General features: G+C 38.4%; 1 protein-coding gene across 1 annotated transcript in view; it reads left to right on the forward strand.

Annotated features, from left to right (window-relative positions):
* Positions 1-15,949, forward strand: part of ACVR2B (activin A receptor type 2B) — a 148,810-nt gene that overhangs the window by 120,511 nt on the left and 12,350 nt on the right. The window contains exons 4-8 of the mRNA XM_063450818.1: positions 3,198-3,242; positions 3,758-3,912; positions 7,123-7,266; positions 11,315-11,458; positions 14,102-14,250. Of these exons, the coding sequence (XP_063306888.1) occupies positions 3,198-3,242; positions 3,758-3,912; positions 7,123-7,266; positions 11,315-11,458; positions 14,102-14,250 (637 nt within the window). The remainder of the gene's footprint in view (positions 1-3,197; positions 3,243-3,757; positions 3,913-7,122; positions 7,267-11,314; positions 11,459-14,101; positions 14,251-15,949) is intronic.

Here is a 15,949-nt window from a genome sequence, read left to right on the forward strand (position 1 = left end):
GAAGTGGCTAGTTTTGCCACAATATGTTTTTTTAATGAAGTAAGCATAGCTGATTATCATGTGTGAGGCACAGGGCTGCTTGAAAAGTAAAGTTGTCAAGTCTGCAACCAAAGTGTCCTTGTGATGCAACCTCTTCAATAATCTGTTCTGGTTATGTTGCTTGCTTTTTCTATTTAAATAGCACTCTAACTACTATAACCACCATAGCGTATTGTTGTGGTTACAGTACAAAGAGTATTTAGGTGCATTCCCCCATTTTTTATTTATTTTTTAAAGCGTGTTTGAATGTTGCATTACTCATAGAACCTTGTAGCCTGTCCTTGACGTACCAGGTCGAACAGTTAATGCTGAAGTAAACTACTACAACATTGTCTTGAGCCACAGCACGTGAATTACACATTGGGTGCTAAAAAAAACAAAAAAAAAAAACACAGCTCTCCCTTCCCTCCCCCCCCCCCCCACCCCTTTAAACTGCTCAGAATGGTTTGATGCAAACAGAGGGAGGGGCTTAAATCCTCTTCGCACCATAACCACTGCAGTAGTGGTTATAATGAAATACAGTCATGTACTGCAGTGTGCTGAAAAAAGAAAAAAAGAGATTTATGGATTCAGGACTGATCTCCATTGTTAGACTACTGTTTGTATTGTATTCCAGCGATCCTCGAGGAAGGAGATTTGTTTTACCCATGTGTCGTTCTGATTCTTGAACATTTCCACAATATCTTACTGGCAGACATGATCAGCTATGTTTATTTGGAATATAAATCCGTGGTCACCTCGGGAGTACTTTAAATCTGTGTATCTGCTTTGTAACTCTCTTCTGCTACTAAAGATGATCAAAGGCTAATGCTTTATTGAATTGGCCATTCTTTATACCCTAATACATTTAGCATGTTTCTCAGCCATGTTGCGGAGGATTTATAGCTTCGAGCATCTTCCAAAAAACGGAATTTTGCTGCAAGAGAGCGTCTCGCGTTGGACAAAGAAGGCTCTACTTCTGCGAAGTTCAGCTCCTTTGTTCCTGCAGCATTCAGTAAATCCTTGATCTTTTCTCGAAGAACAGCAATTTTGAGCTGTCGTAGAAAGGGTGAGGCTATAGAGGTTCTAGAATGATTATTTTTCAGATTCCATACAGGACAGACCTCCCATTGTATTGTTTTGTCTGCTATACTGATTTTGCAAAGTCCCCTCTTTTGGGATTGTGCCATTAGCACAGTGCAGACAGACATTAATCAGCTGCAGTGAGGCGCTTTTTAATTTTTTTTCCCCCCCTTCCCCAAACAGCGCATGCATTCCCCAAGGAATTCTCCAGTGTCCGAGACACCAGATTAGTCAAACTTTGTGCCTATGTAGAACGTCTCCAAATGTGGTCATTAGACAATAAACTGAGGGGAGTTGGTTAAATCCGTTATGCAATCATATGTGCTTACATGAACAGCTGCAAGTCAAAGAGAAATGTTTCCCAGTATGTGTGAATCTTTATGGGAATGAACAAAAACCGAGGGAACAAAAAAAATAAAAATAAAGTATTTGACTTGGAGGACAAAAAGTCCACCTGCCCACTACAAGGCATTGGGAATTGTCATATTACATTTTGTTTTCAATCACATTTTATTGGTGATTTAGCACTTTGTTAAAGTATTGTGACTTTTTATTTTTAATTGCACTTTTTTTTTTATTCTTATCTATTGGTAATGGTACATTATTGTATTGTGGTGAGATTTTATTATTCTTTATGATGGAACATACTGTATGTTATATAGAGAGACCCCCTTCCTGTGATCACGAATTTCAGTTCAAACCATGCGTAACCCTTCCTCTTAAGAACTCAATTATAGCTATAGGCAGGTATAGTTACATTGTGGATAAAAATTGGAATTGTGCTGGTAAAGGTAGGTGAGGCCATTGCTCTGCTCACACGTGCCATGCATCATCCGGAACACCCCTGTCCACTTACTGACCCAGACTGGAAAATTAACAAAGCAAAGGAAGTTAAAAATATTTAAGCGTTTGTAAGTTGGGCTTACTTTAGAGAGGTCCTAACTAAGCTTTATGCAATTCTGCTCAGTGCTGTTTTGTGCTATTTTCTTTATAGATTTAGGGTGTTCAATAAATCTCTTTAAGATTTCAGAATTCTTTACATTCCACTTTTCTTTAAAAAGTGTGGTGTATTAAGTGAGAATAGCAGGGGCTGTCTTGATCAGTGATTCTCGAGCCTGTTGGTGTTCCTCGATTGCATTGGGAAACCCGGATCTAGATAACTGTGTCTGGTCATATACAGTGATCGTGATTTTGGGTTCCAGGATGGTCAAGTGAATCCCACCCAGTTCTACATGCAAAGTCAATCTAAAAATCCTTGGGTTGTACAAATCTAAATTTGGAGGAAGAAGAAATGAATGTTCTAATGTCTGAAGATATTTACTTTATTGAAATGCCATGAAAATATACACAGAAAGTAATATTATCCTTTATAAATCTCTTCTAAATGAGAATATTGCTTAAAGGTACACTATAGTCACCTGAACAACTTTAGCTTAATGAAGCAGTTTTGGTGTATACAACATGCCCCTGCAGCCTCACTGCTCAATCCTCTGCCATTTAGGAGTTAAATCCCTTTGTTTATGAACCCTAGTCACACCTCCCTGCATGTGACTTGCACAGCCTTCCATAAACACTTCCTGTAAAGAGAGCCCTATTTAGGCTTTCTTTATTGGAAGTTCTGTTTAATTAAGATTTTCTTATCTCCTGCTATGTTAATAGCTAGCTAGACCCTGCAAGAGCCTCCTGTATGTGATTAAAGTTCAATTTAGAGATTGAGATACAATTATTTAAGGTAAATTACATCTGTTTGAAAGTGAAACCAGTTTTTTTTTTTTTTCCATGCAGGCTCTGTCAATCATAGCCAGGGGAGGTGTGGCTAGGGCTGCATAAACAGAAACAAAGTGATTTAACTCCTAAATGACAGTGAATTGAGCAGTGAAATTGCAGGGAATGATCTATACACTAAAACTGCTTTATTTAGCTAAAGTAATTTAGGTGACTATAGTGTTCCTTTAATTTTATTAGCTCCATGAAATCAATAAGCTACCTAAATTAAAATATGTTTTGTATGTGAAACTTTTTTTAAATTTATTTCCTTTTTTATTCTCCAATTCTTTTTGTAACTTTTTTTGTTTTTATTTATTTTTTTATTAAAGAATATGGAGCAAGAAAATCGTCGGCCAGATATATAGTCAAACATGGTAAGTATAATGAGCAGGCGATCTAAATCACATGTTCACAATGAATTGGATTTTTGAATAGCTTCTTTTGTACGTTTTAGTTGTCTTGTTTCTTGTAAAAGTGCCCGTTATAAAAGAAAAGAAGAAAAATGCTTTTTCTTATCCCTACGGTACCTCTAAAGATATACAGAATGTGAGCGTTTTCTCACACAAATGCTTTGCAAATCACAGAAAAAGTAAGATAATTACACACAAATGGAGATCCAAATTATTGGATCATTTCATTTATAGTATTCTGGTTTATAAAATATAGCACCAACATTTTCCGCAACTCTGAAACCAATACTTGACAGAGCGAGTCCAAAGAAAAAATACTTGAGGTTGTGTAGATCTCCACTCTAATGTAATGTAATGTATGTTTTCAAGGTTGTATGTTTAGTTGAAAAAACTGTTTCTAAGTTTATTGACCATCATTAACTTCTATTTCTTTCTCTCCCCCCCCCCCCCCCCCTTTTTTTGTCCTCTTCTTTATTTAGGGACATTTGATGCAAAGTCACAACCAGCAGCCTCATTGTTGAACATTTTAGTGTATTCCCTGCTTCCTATTGCTGGTCTCTCGATGGCCATTCTCTTAGCGTTTTGGATGTATCGCCATCGAAAGCCTCCCTATGGGCATGTTGACATTAACGAGGTGAGTTTTCCTTCACCCCTTTGATGACGAAGAGCATGACTTCGAAGAGCTGGTACTGAGATTCGAGACATTTTCACATTTCCACTTTGACATGAAGGTTCAGTATTTTCCGTGTCTACAAAAAGGCACAGTGAGGCAGATATACCTTGTACACAAACCATTTTTGTTTTTTGATATTCCCTATCTATTCAATCCTTAAGGGAATTCTGTACACACATCAAGTGATGAGTTTGAGATGAGTAAACAAGCTAGAACGTTTGCAGAAGGCTTCTTGTATATGATCAGAAAATAGAAGAATAAATAAAATAGTCATTGGTACACTAGTCATGAATGGAAACCCCAGTGGAAAGCATGTTTAAACTAGGATTTGCAATTTGTTTTGTTTTTATTGTAAATTAATATGCAAAGAAAGGGAAATTGGAGCATTGATGAGATCAGAGAACATGAAATAGTTAATTACGAGATTTGTGTGGTCTGATGATTAAGTTGACGCAGGCACAGGTGAATGTGGTTTATATGCTGTTTAAAGGGAAATCTCGAAGTGAGAGGGTTGGATAAAAAAATAGAATTGTTTAGATATTTTAAAAAGGGAATATATAAAGACTTACCGAAGGGTGAAATGAAGGAAATATATTTTTTTCCTACTTTTTATTTTTTATTTTATTAAACATGCTCTAGAAAAAAAAGCAAAAATATTATTTTTTTTTCATGTTTTTAAAGTTTGTATGTCTTTTAACTGTTTAGAAACCAGCACACTACAGCCTTCGTTCACCTCTGTCTATTTAAATGGCAAGTTTCTGGTCTATCACAGACTTGCGGTTTACTTTTCCTTTAGGAAATTTAAGAGGGTGGCAATGGTGGAGCATTTTTATATTTTTAAGAAAAATTTAGTACGATTACCTACTAAATATTTTCTTTTGCAGGTTTTCATTGGGAGTATGGGGGAAAAATATGTGGCAATAGCTGCAGAAGTAGTATCTGTAGGTACTGCAAGCCCATCCCTCTTTCACCGCACAGACTACGTTGCCGAATCTCTACCAACTAGCCGTATTCACTGTTATCAGTACTGTGCTACAGCTTATCGAGAAGTATTAACAGGCGCACTCTAGCCAAGCTCAGTGGAGCTAACAGAAAAAAAACCTCACTGACTGTCAGACAGGGTTACAGCTGTAATTTATGAAAGTGTCCATTTCTGTTAAAATTGCCTTTTTTATAAATGGAAGGAAAGAACCACTGGCACAAACACACACAAAGCAATTCAGCATGTTATCTGTTTAGAATGTTGCTTTACGATGTTGAGAATATTTCCCGTTACTATGACAGAAAGATTGGCCATGTAACACCCCTAGGGTTTACATACACAAATATTGTATGTACCTTTTCTTTAATCTCTGTGCTTGTTCCAGAATAGTAAAGTGCGTTTTGTTTTGTTATCTATCACACTTTTTTAACCTGTAGCAAAACACGGTTAACTAGTGCCCCTTCAGTGTCATTATGTTTGTTTAAATCAATCGATTTTAATTAATTATGCATGAGCAATTAGCTGATGCCTGACCACTGGCAATTTCCAATCTGTAACAGATTTAATTCAATGCACGCTTTTCTTATGAAATTAAAATTAAGAAATTAAGTTGTGTGGGGTTTTTTTCATTTTTGCGCTTTTTAAAATGGTTTTAAACCTGTTTAGTTGGTCTTTTTTGCAGCGCAATGGATTGTCTGTGAATGGTGCACAATTACTGTGCTTTTATTTCTGAAGTGCTAATTGCCAATAAAATGTTACACGCTTTAAATCGAAAGCTTTATGACTTTGCTGCAGTAAAGGCCCTTGTAGGAGGAGTACTTCATCAAACCAGCATCATCGTAACTGACGTGATCTGCAGTGAAAGTAGCTCTTGTAAACTTGCCAACACCGTAAAAGCCAAAGCGACCCAGAACCTTTTCTAACTGCATGTGGAGCATTTAGTTCTGTTAAAACTAGTCTCTCCTGTAACAACCCGGAGCACGCAAAGATGATTTAATTTAAAGAGACAGTGTCATGTTTCTGTTAGTAAAGTTTTGTAATGTTTTTTTGAATGTTGTTGCAAAGTTTTTGCTAGGCAGATGCATCTGGCTAATGGGCACTGCCATTTTCAAAGAGTATAATTTGTTTTACTGCTCTTTATGCAAATCTACTTCTTGAGATTATGTCTGTTTCCAAAAATTCATTATTCATGAAATTCTGGTCAAGAAATTGGCTGGAACCCAATTAACAATTGTGATTATGGCACTTTGAATGTGTCTTTAGATTCCCTGTTTACTCAGAAACTAGTACAGTTGTGATGTGCTTGTAAAATTAATGAAAATCAATACTTTTTTCCATACATGCACATATACGTGAAGATGTTTCACAGTGGCACAAAATAATTTCCATGCATTTTTACACATTTTAGGATGGCAAAGGAGAATTATTCCAGTGGTAATTTTGGCAGCAAATTGCAATTTAGCTTTAGTCAGTCTTTTGACTAAAAAGCTATATTAGTTTTTCGTATTTTAGTCATCTGAATTGTTTGTCTAGTCGACTAAATCTCCAGTAGATTTTATTTGACACGACTAAAAATGGGTTTAGTTAAAGCCTCTGTCTCTTTTGCCCCTTCCACAGCCTCTCTGTGCAGTGGGAATCTTGGCTGCAACTTTAAATTAAGTTTTTGTGATAGTCTTTTGACTAAAAAGCAGTTTTAGTCGTATTTTAGTCATCTGAATTGTTTGTTTTAATTTACTAAATCTCAAAAATTTTAGTTGAGTAAAATTTTACTGAAATTGTTAGTCGACGAAATTAACACTAAATTATTGTTGATTGCATGTCATTATTCCTTGTTTTCTTTTTTTAATATTTTGTGGTCTATGCAAGCTGCATAATCTGTGGGTTGATGTATCCTAAGTGTATTGTTATAGTTAATTTACATTTCCAGTGTGGAGCACAAATCCAGTTATGTTTCTACCCTTGGCCCCTCCTTGCTTATCGCCATCCTTGCAAGAATTTCAAAAGGGTTTTCACTGTATCTATGCAAGCTTGGCTTGGATACAAAGATTCACATTTTTCGGGTTATTGCAGGTGATCTATATTTATTCACTCTGATTTAATTAATGAGCTGGTTCGGTTCCAAGAAACCAAGATCATTTGAATTCTCAATGTCCATAAATGCTCAATGTGGTATTTTACTTTCTCCTCAGGACCCAGGTCCTCCGCCTCCCTCGCCAACCGTCGGACTTAAACCTTTACAGTTACTGGAAATCAAGGCACGGGGTCGATTTGGATGCGTGTGGAAAGCACGACTTATGAATGATTATGTGGCTGTAAAAATCTTTCCTAGTCAGGTGAGCTGCCTTAAAAAGGGAGAAAGCGTTTGATTACTGAGTTACCAGTGTTACAGTCCCAGTCTAGTACATAAAACTGTAAACTTTAATACTGTGTCAATGGCTAATTCCTGGTTCTGAAAAAGGTAAGTTCTCCATAGCAAGTAAAGATTAACTGGTAAAAGTCTTGTTCTAATAGAGTTCAAATAATAATTACATGGTGTAGCCTTTGTTCTAGTACAAGAGGTCTAGAATGATTACATAGTGCAGTGTTGTTCTAGTAGAGGAGGTCTAGAATGATTACATAGTGCAGTGTTGTTCTAGTAGAGGAGGTCTAGAATGATTACATAGTGCAGTGTTGTTCTAGTAGAGGAGGTCTAGAATGATTACATAGTGCAGTGTTGTTCTAGTAGAGGAGGTCTAGAATGATTACATAGTGCAGTGTTGTTCTAGTAGAGGAGGTCTAGAATGATTACATAGTGCAGTGTTGTTCTAGTAGAGGAGGTCTAGAATGATTACACAGTGCAGTGTTGTTCTAGTAGAGGAGGTCTAGAATGATTACATAGTGCAGTGTTGTTCTAGTAGAGGAGGTCTAGAATGATTACATAGTGCAGTGTTGTTCTAGTAGAGGAGGTATAGAATGATTACATAGTGCAGTGTTGTTCTAGTAGAGGAGGTATAGAATGATTACATAGTGCAGTGTTCTAGTAGAGGAGGTATAGAAGGATTATGCGGTGCAGTATTGTTACAGTAGAGGAGGTATAGAATGATTACTAGAACAATACTGCACTGTAATCATTCTATACCTCCTCTACTGTAACAATACTGCACCGTGTAGAGGAGGTATAGAATGATTACATGGTGCAGTATTGTTCTAGTAGAGGAGATGTAGATTAGTCTTGTTCTTGCCACTGATGTAGATCTACAGCCTTTTATTTTTGCAAAATGAAAATCCATTCAGGGATTGCTCTGAGAGACGTGTCTTCCTGCATTGAAAATTCTGAAGTGTTCCGTAAAGTACATATGGGAATGAAGTGAGATTTGTGATTTTCTAATTGAAAGCAAATCAATACTCTGGCTTTATTGGCTAGGTGTTCTCTTGAATTGTTTTCCCGGTGAGGCCGAATGTGTCTAGTCTTCAATAAAAATGTCAGATCTGCCGCATGGAGTTTCCTTCTCTAAATATCCTTAATGAAATCTGTCATAAAGACTGGTTGGCTTGTGTTGTGCGTACAAGCAATACACAACTTTGATATTCTTAAAGGAACACTATATGGTCTGGAACTCAAACCTGTATTCCTGACTCTATAGTGTTAAAAATACCATCTGGCCCTCTTTGCCCTCCATAAATATAGTATTATCTTACCTTTACTCCAGTCTTCTGCTGCTGTTCTGCCTCTGATCTGCCTGTTTGGCTGACATAATCAGAAGTGTTGCTCAAAACCAATCACAATGCTTTCCCATAGGAAAGTATTGTATTGGCTGATATTGTCAAGGAGGGCAGATCAAGGGCAGAGCCAGCACAAGTCAAACACAGCTCTTGCCAATCAGCATCTCCTCATAGAGATACCCTGAATCAATGCATCTCTGAGGAAAGTTCAGTGTCTGCATGCAGAGGGTGGAGACACGGAATGTCAGTCACACTGTGCAGCACTGCCCCAGGAAGCACCTCTAGCAGCAATATGAGCAGTGGACAGTGGATGATGAATCCTAGGCTGTAATGTAAATACTGCCTTTTCTCTGCAAAAATACAATAAGCTGTAGCTGTTTTAGTGACTATAGTGTCTCTTTAAGTATGGAATGGGTGACTTAAAACCCTCTCTCCACACCTGAAAAATGTGCTGATCACTATGACAACACAGTATAGTAGAAATTGTATCAACTTCTTGATTGACAATGGAAAAATACCATGGGCATCTACATTGCCATGCATTTTGGCACCTATAGGCGGCATGAAAATCTGAAACATCATTCTGAAGCTGCTAATTATCTTTCCAAATTATCTATATTCTCCATATATAGTCTCTATCTGTATTCTCTATCTGTCAATCGATTAAGAGATATCAGCATGTACTACTTTATATCCTCATCACAAGATAATTCCAGCAGTGTGTATGTGTATATATATATATATATATTCTGATGGAGGAAACAAAAATAGGACTTTGTGACTTTAAGGAGTTTTTTGTGACCCCTACACCCTAAAGCACATCCGCTTAACTGAAACAAACTGAACCCCAATCTAAATGCGAGATAGCTTACTAGGCCAGCCTTTTGTCCCGCTGCAGGTCCAGCTGTGATTTATTTTAGCCATTAGAAGTCCAAATTATTTAATTTGAGCTCATGCAGTAGCGAAGGGTAACTTAATCCAAATTATAATAAGTTGGTGTTACTGCTTTTATTCACGTTAAACTACCCGAGCTGGGAGTCTCATGTTCATTCCTTTGTGTGCGTTGAACGCTATACAGATTGAACTTTCGCTCCGTCTTGGCTCTTTACCAGCAGACATGGGGGGCGGGAGGGGGGTGGGGGGTTTGGAAGCTCAGCTTTGCCCTGTAAATCACTAAGCCCGGCTCTCATTATACCATGCTCAGCACTCATTATAGGCAGATCCGTTAGCCAGATTCATTCATATTCCGCTCAGGCAAATTCACCATTGACTCACTTTCTAAAGTTCTTCAGCATTAAATTAAATAAAAATATCAACAATGAAAATCTGGACAGGAATCTTATTTCCTCTTCAGTAAAATGTTCTTCCTTGTTGGTGGGGGGGGGGGGGGGGGGGGGGAGGAGGAGGAATGGAAATGTGTACAAAACACATGTAAATGAACTGTTTTTGTTCAATCAAAGTCTGATTCAATTTGTCTTCATTAGAACAAATATTTTGATAGATTTGCAAGTTTCTGTGCAAAAATACCTCAGTGGCCTTCTAGGAATTTTATAAGAACTTGCCAGGCTCGGCACTTCTCTCCATTTTCTTAGGTTTAAGACAGACTTGCTGTACAGCTTCACAGGAGGCAAGTTTATGCATTCTCTCAACAGTCTAAAACACGTCTAGTGGTAAAATTTTTCCACAACCTTTTTTTAAGATCCAAGAATTAACTTTGATCATGTGACCAGCATTACTACATGGTATAGTATAATATCTATTTGTGTATGTATATATATATATATTACTTAAAGAAAGAATGACATACTGTTCGTGGAGAGGGCTATGTCCTGCCCCTGGTATATTTTCCCCATTTCATTGAAGTTTGTGAAGCTCCTGCAGTTTCCGCTCCCACGTTGAATTAACTTTTCACTAGACAGAACCGTCTGTCCAACTGCTAATAGGACAAATGTTTATACAGCTGGGTAAAAAGATCCCTCAATTGAAGCACTGCTCCCAGAAAACTAAAATGCTTAATAGAGACGGGAAAAGTCCCCAAAAGGACAAAAGTTATGCTTTCATTGATTTTAAATCCTAAACTCATAGACCTGCAAAATCACATCATTATATTCGAGAAAAGTGCTATTCTTTCTGTAGTCGTAAGACAATTTGTCACGTTAGAATTTCCTGACCATTGTTCCTTAGACTGTTTTTAATTTTTATTATTGTTACTTGTTTTGCGGAGTTATCACGATCATGAATCATTTTCTCATCCTGTGCATACGGTTAAATTGTTGTATTTTTGTTAGATATTTTGTGATAACCAGATTACACCTTATCTGTCTAAACTTCTACAAGCATCAGACTCTCTAAAAAGTCAAAGCCATACAAATAGGATGAGCAGATTGGGAGTCAATAAAAGTCACGTGATTAGCTAACATTTGTTTGCCTACGAATAAAAACTTGCGCTTACTGTTGTTCATTATTAACCAAACAAGACAAGTAGGACAAAAAACATTTATTGCTTAATACACAGATTTTCCTTCCATAGCATCACATCTTAACACACATTACAGTTTTGCGAGTTACTTCACTCTCCATGTACAGTGAAACTAGATTTATTTATTTTTTTCTTCCCTCCTCCTCCGTTCATTTTTTTAAATTTAAATCCTTCTGACATTAAGATTTTCTGTTTCCCAGGATAAGCAGTCATGGCAGAGCGAAAAAGAAATATTTAACACCCCAGGCATGAAACATGAAAACCTCTTGCAATTCATTGGAGCAGAGAAGAGGGGTGCAAACCACGAGATGGAGCTGTGGCTGATAACTGCATTTCACGATAAGGTTCGATGCAGAATTCTTATTTGCGCATGTACCTTGTGCACACTCTGTTCTCGTTCCCTGTCCACCTCAAAATGATGCTGTTACTTTGTCATTCGTGCTTCAGCAACTGATTAAAGGAGCTGATCTTCTGGAAAAGAAATACTTCTTGCATTTACTGATGGCAAAAATTAATTAGCAGAGGTGCCATCCAATCCTCCAAAAAGTCACTAAACTGGGGTTTGACAAGCTCATTGTAGAGTTTAGGCCAATTTAGCTGAGCAGGAGATGTAGATTTTTTTAGGTTCAGTTATTTTGGCATAGAATGTTTAATTCCCTAGTCAATACCCCTCAGTTCTCACTAATGAATAACGCTGTCTGTAAAGATTAAAGGGACACTATAGTCACCTGAACAACTTTAGCTTAATGAAGCAGTTTTGGTGTATAGCACATGCCCCTGCAGCCTCACTGCTCAATCCTCTGCCATTTAGGAGTTAAATCCCTTTGTTTATGGGGGGCGGGGCCGGACCGCCAAGCAGAGTGGATGCATGGCACTATAGCTCCCGTAATTTTCAGGCAATATGGCCCCAAAATGCATTTTCTGGCACTGAGTCACGGCAGGCAACTGCACTATGAGGTGCTTGGACCGGAGATCAGACAGCGACCCGCCTCCGGGACCGTGTTTGGAGTGAAAACGGAGCTTCGAGACCGAGGCCTAGTCAACCCTATCCAGGTGGTGAGTAGGGCGGACGGCCGCCGCCCTGCTATCCTGCCTGGCTGCAACACGGAGGTCCCCTAATGCAGTGGGGTGATGGCCCTGCTTCCCCCCCCTCTGGGCCGGTGGGGGTCATCCCGGCCTACCCTGGGGTTCCACACCGAGCGGGGACTTTGTTTTTCATCTAAGATGGCGGCTGAGCCTGAACGGCACGCTGTGGAGAGGGCGGCCCCTCCTCGGGGCTCTTGGCGCTCACAACGGGCAACTCAGGGAGAAATCTTTAGAGCAACCTACCTATCCTGTGTCCCGGCCTGAGGTGCTCCAATCGACACCGAGGACCTTGAGCGGAGACCATCTGACTGGCAAGCGGCTCCAAGGGTACTCAGACTGTAAGCCGGCACGTTGCTGTACAAGCGAGCTACGCGCACGACAGTTGAGGATCAGTGTGAAGACCTCACACATACCCAGCTCCCACCAGCAACCGTCTGAAACTACTTGACAAGCCACACCACAACATCTTTACTCGGACAGAGCTGAAAAGCAAAGAACTGTGACCTGCCAGTGATGGGAGTTGGCTGCTCTCTGCATGAGGACTGGGGCTGCCTACTCTCTACCTCCAGAATAACTTCAATCAAGATCAAGTCCTCCTCTGGGAGAGGAGTCTCTGTTCGGAACCCAGGGTTATTTGTTACTCACGGTGGCATAATTTTTCTTTTTATATTTTAAGCAAACGCCAACCGTGCCACATTGCCTAGCATATTTGTCTTCCTCACCTACTCTACTATAACCAAGCTTTAAGTTTTTGCCTTTGTTCCATCTCTCAAGCCTGTTATCAGGCAGCGAAGCGCTGATCTAATATAAGTAACCTAGCAGCTAAGCGAGAATAGCTTATTGATAGATTATATGTTATTCACAGATTGCAATGCAAATATGATTAAACTGCATGTATACATTCAGGTAGCTCGTGACACAGCATGCCAATTCTAAGTTTAGATAGAATAGCGATTTTACTATATGTACCAAGCAAGCCTCAGATATTTTCAGCTAGCATGTTATTCCCTAGGCTGTAAGATTAATCAGTATACTGCATTACTAAACTCTGAGACAGGCCGATTTTTTTGTGTAACTATGATCCAGCGTTTAACTTTTAACTCGTCTCCTATCTTGAATACAAAAAAAACAAACTGTGCTATGTATTTCAATGCCATACCTGTGTTAATGTATGTTTTCAAACCTGCTTGCACCTGCTATTGTGGCGGTACAAACATGATTGTTTAAGCCATGCACAAATAAAATAAAGAATTAAAAAAAAAAAAAAAAAAAATCCCTTTGTTTATGAACCCTAGTCACACCTCCCTGCATGTGACTTGCACAGCCTTCCATAAACACTTCCTGTAAAGAGAGCCCTATGTAGGCTTTCTTTATTGCAAGTTCTGTTTAATTAAGATTTTCTTATCCCCTGCTATGTTAATAGCTGCAAGAGCCTCCTGTATGTGATTAAAGTTCAATTTAGAGATTGAGATACAATTATTTAAGGTAAATTACATCTGTTTGAAAGTGAAACCAGGTTTTTTTTTCATGCAGGCTCTGTCAATCATAGCCAGGGGAGGTGTGGCTAGGGCTGCATAAACAGAAACAAAGTGATTTAACTCCTAAATGACAGTGAATTGAGCAGTGAAATTGCAGGGGAATGATCTATACACTAAAAGTGCTTTATTTAGCTAAAGTTATTTAGGTGACTATAGTGTTCCTTTAACCCCTTAAGGACACATGACGTGTCTGACACGTCATGATTCCCTTTTATTCCAGAAGTTTGGTCCTTAAGGGGTTAACACCAGGTAGGTTAAAATATAGACCACATCTACAGCATCATTTACTTCCTGATCCTTTCTGTCAAAGCAATTTCACTATTTTTTTTCTTTATTTTTATTTTTAAACCTCCTTTCATGCAGGGCTCGCTCACAGATTACCTGAAAGGAAATGTAGTCAGCTGGAACGAATTATGTCACATCGCAGAATCAATGTCTCATGGCTTGGCTTATCTCCACGAGGATGTGCCGCATTGCAAAGGGGAAGGACACAAACCTGCAATCGCTCACAGGTAACAATAGATTAGTGTGTCTCTATCTCGATGTGGCAGGTTTTGACAGAACCTCAGGATAGGTTTTTATCTCCCAAGGAATTGTAGGATGTGTGTGACCTGATTCTGTTGCAACAAATATATATCCAGCAGTGTTATACTTTTATCCTGTATGGTGCAAGTGGGGTGAAGTGCACATTATCCTGGAATGTCTTGCCATTGTATTAAATAATGTTACATAATCTGCTTTGGTTTATAAAAAGAATCGACAAGTACTCACATTGAGACTTTATTGTACATTCAGTGGAAATAGAATACCTATCGTTCATGTCTGCAATTTTTATAAGGAATCCTAATTTCATAGGATTTTTAATACTATGATTACTTACACACTATAACTATTAAGAGGTCGGACATTTTTAAATTGATTAACAATATCCTCACGGCTGTATTTACCCCTATACTGGAAGTGTGTGCCTCCCACTTGGGTCCCGTTCTGCCCTTCGCACTGACAAGTCACCATGGAGAGAGCATAATAAACAATGTTTCTGTTTTTTATCCTGCAACTCCGTGTGTGCCCTGCATGTGCCAGACCTATACTGGATCGCGATGACAATTGTTAAATCCACATAAAAAAAAAAGGGTTAATAATGGTTACAAGGGAATTTTATAGAATTTTTCAATAGTGTGATGTAAAGTCCAGGATACACTAATGGGATATAGGTCTGAATACACTGTTACTTTAAAAAACATAAATTTATTAATCATAGGCATTAACAGAAAAAAAACAGAAAAAAAAAAACACACTAATAAATCAAGAGGAGATACATGAAGCTCAGGGAGCTAAGGGGGGAGCCTACACAGGGGGTAATAGGAGGTGTCTATAGTACATAGCATATAAATGCCCAAAATAGAAAATGAGAGAAATAAATGGACCTCTCAAAAAAACGAGCAGTTACTACTACAAAGTCTTGTAATAAAGATACCCTCCTGCCCCAGTAATAGCTACACATTAGGATTCTAACTAAAGCACTTTGTATCTATGCTACAATGTAACACATGCTGGCTAGTGCTGTCAGATTATATCCTAAGTGAGTCAAAGCCATATGGTCAAAGCAGGCTAACTCTCTCCCTAAACTTCGCTCCATTCAGGCTTCAACTCCTCATACACTAAATAAACACCCCAAACAGTGTCAAAATAATAAGTGCAGTGATTATAAAATCATAGTACGCCTAACACGTTTCGGCGCTAAAACAAGCGCCTTTCTCAAAGGTTGATGGTCAAATATGTAAATGGCACATAAAATGCTAACGTTCAGTGAGTGACAGTATCAGATGGTGTTTACTTCACAGTCTCATTTAACTCCCTTCATAATGACATTAACTTTTTGCTTAGCATGAAAAAAAAAGGAACATTTTTAGCAATTTAAGTACAGCCATTACGTGGCTGCAACAGTAATGGTAAAAGTCTGGATAAAGTCTTCGGCATTTTTATTTTTTTTTAAAACAAAAAACAAACATATCTTCAAGTGGAAAGGCTAGATTATGATTAAATATAATGAAAAATGTTGTACAGGCTGAGACCGGTTTCTTTACAAGTGCGTAATCTGGCTTGTCTCTCACCCACGAAGGTAATCCAGGCAAGCTCCCCGTACTTGGCAGGTAATGCAAAACCAACCCAGGTGTTAATCAGCCGCTCTTCTGACATATCTCGGTGTTC

Source organism: Pelobates fuscus, chromosome 4, assembly GCF_036172605.1.
Source record: "Pelobates fuscus isolate aPelFus1 chromosome 4, aPelFus1.pri, whole genome shotgun sequence".
Taxonomy (NCBI): domain Eukaryota; kingdom Metazoa; phylum Chordata; class Amphibia; order Anura; family Pelobatidae; genus Pelobates; species Pelobates fuscus.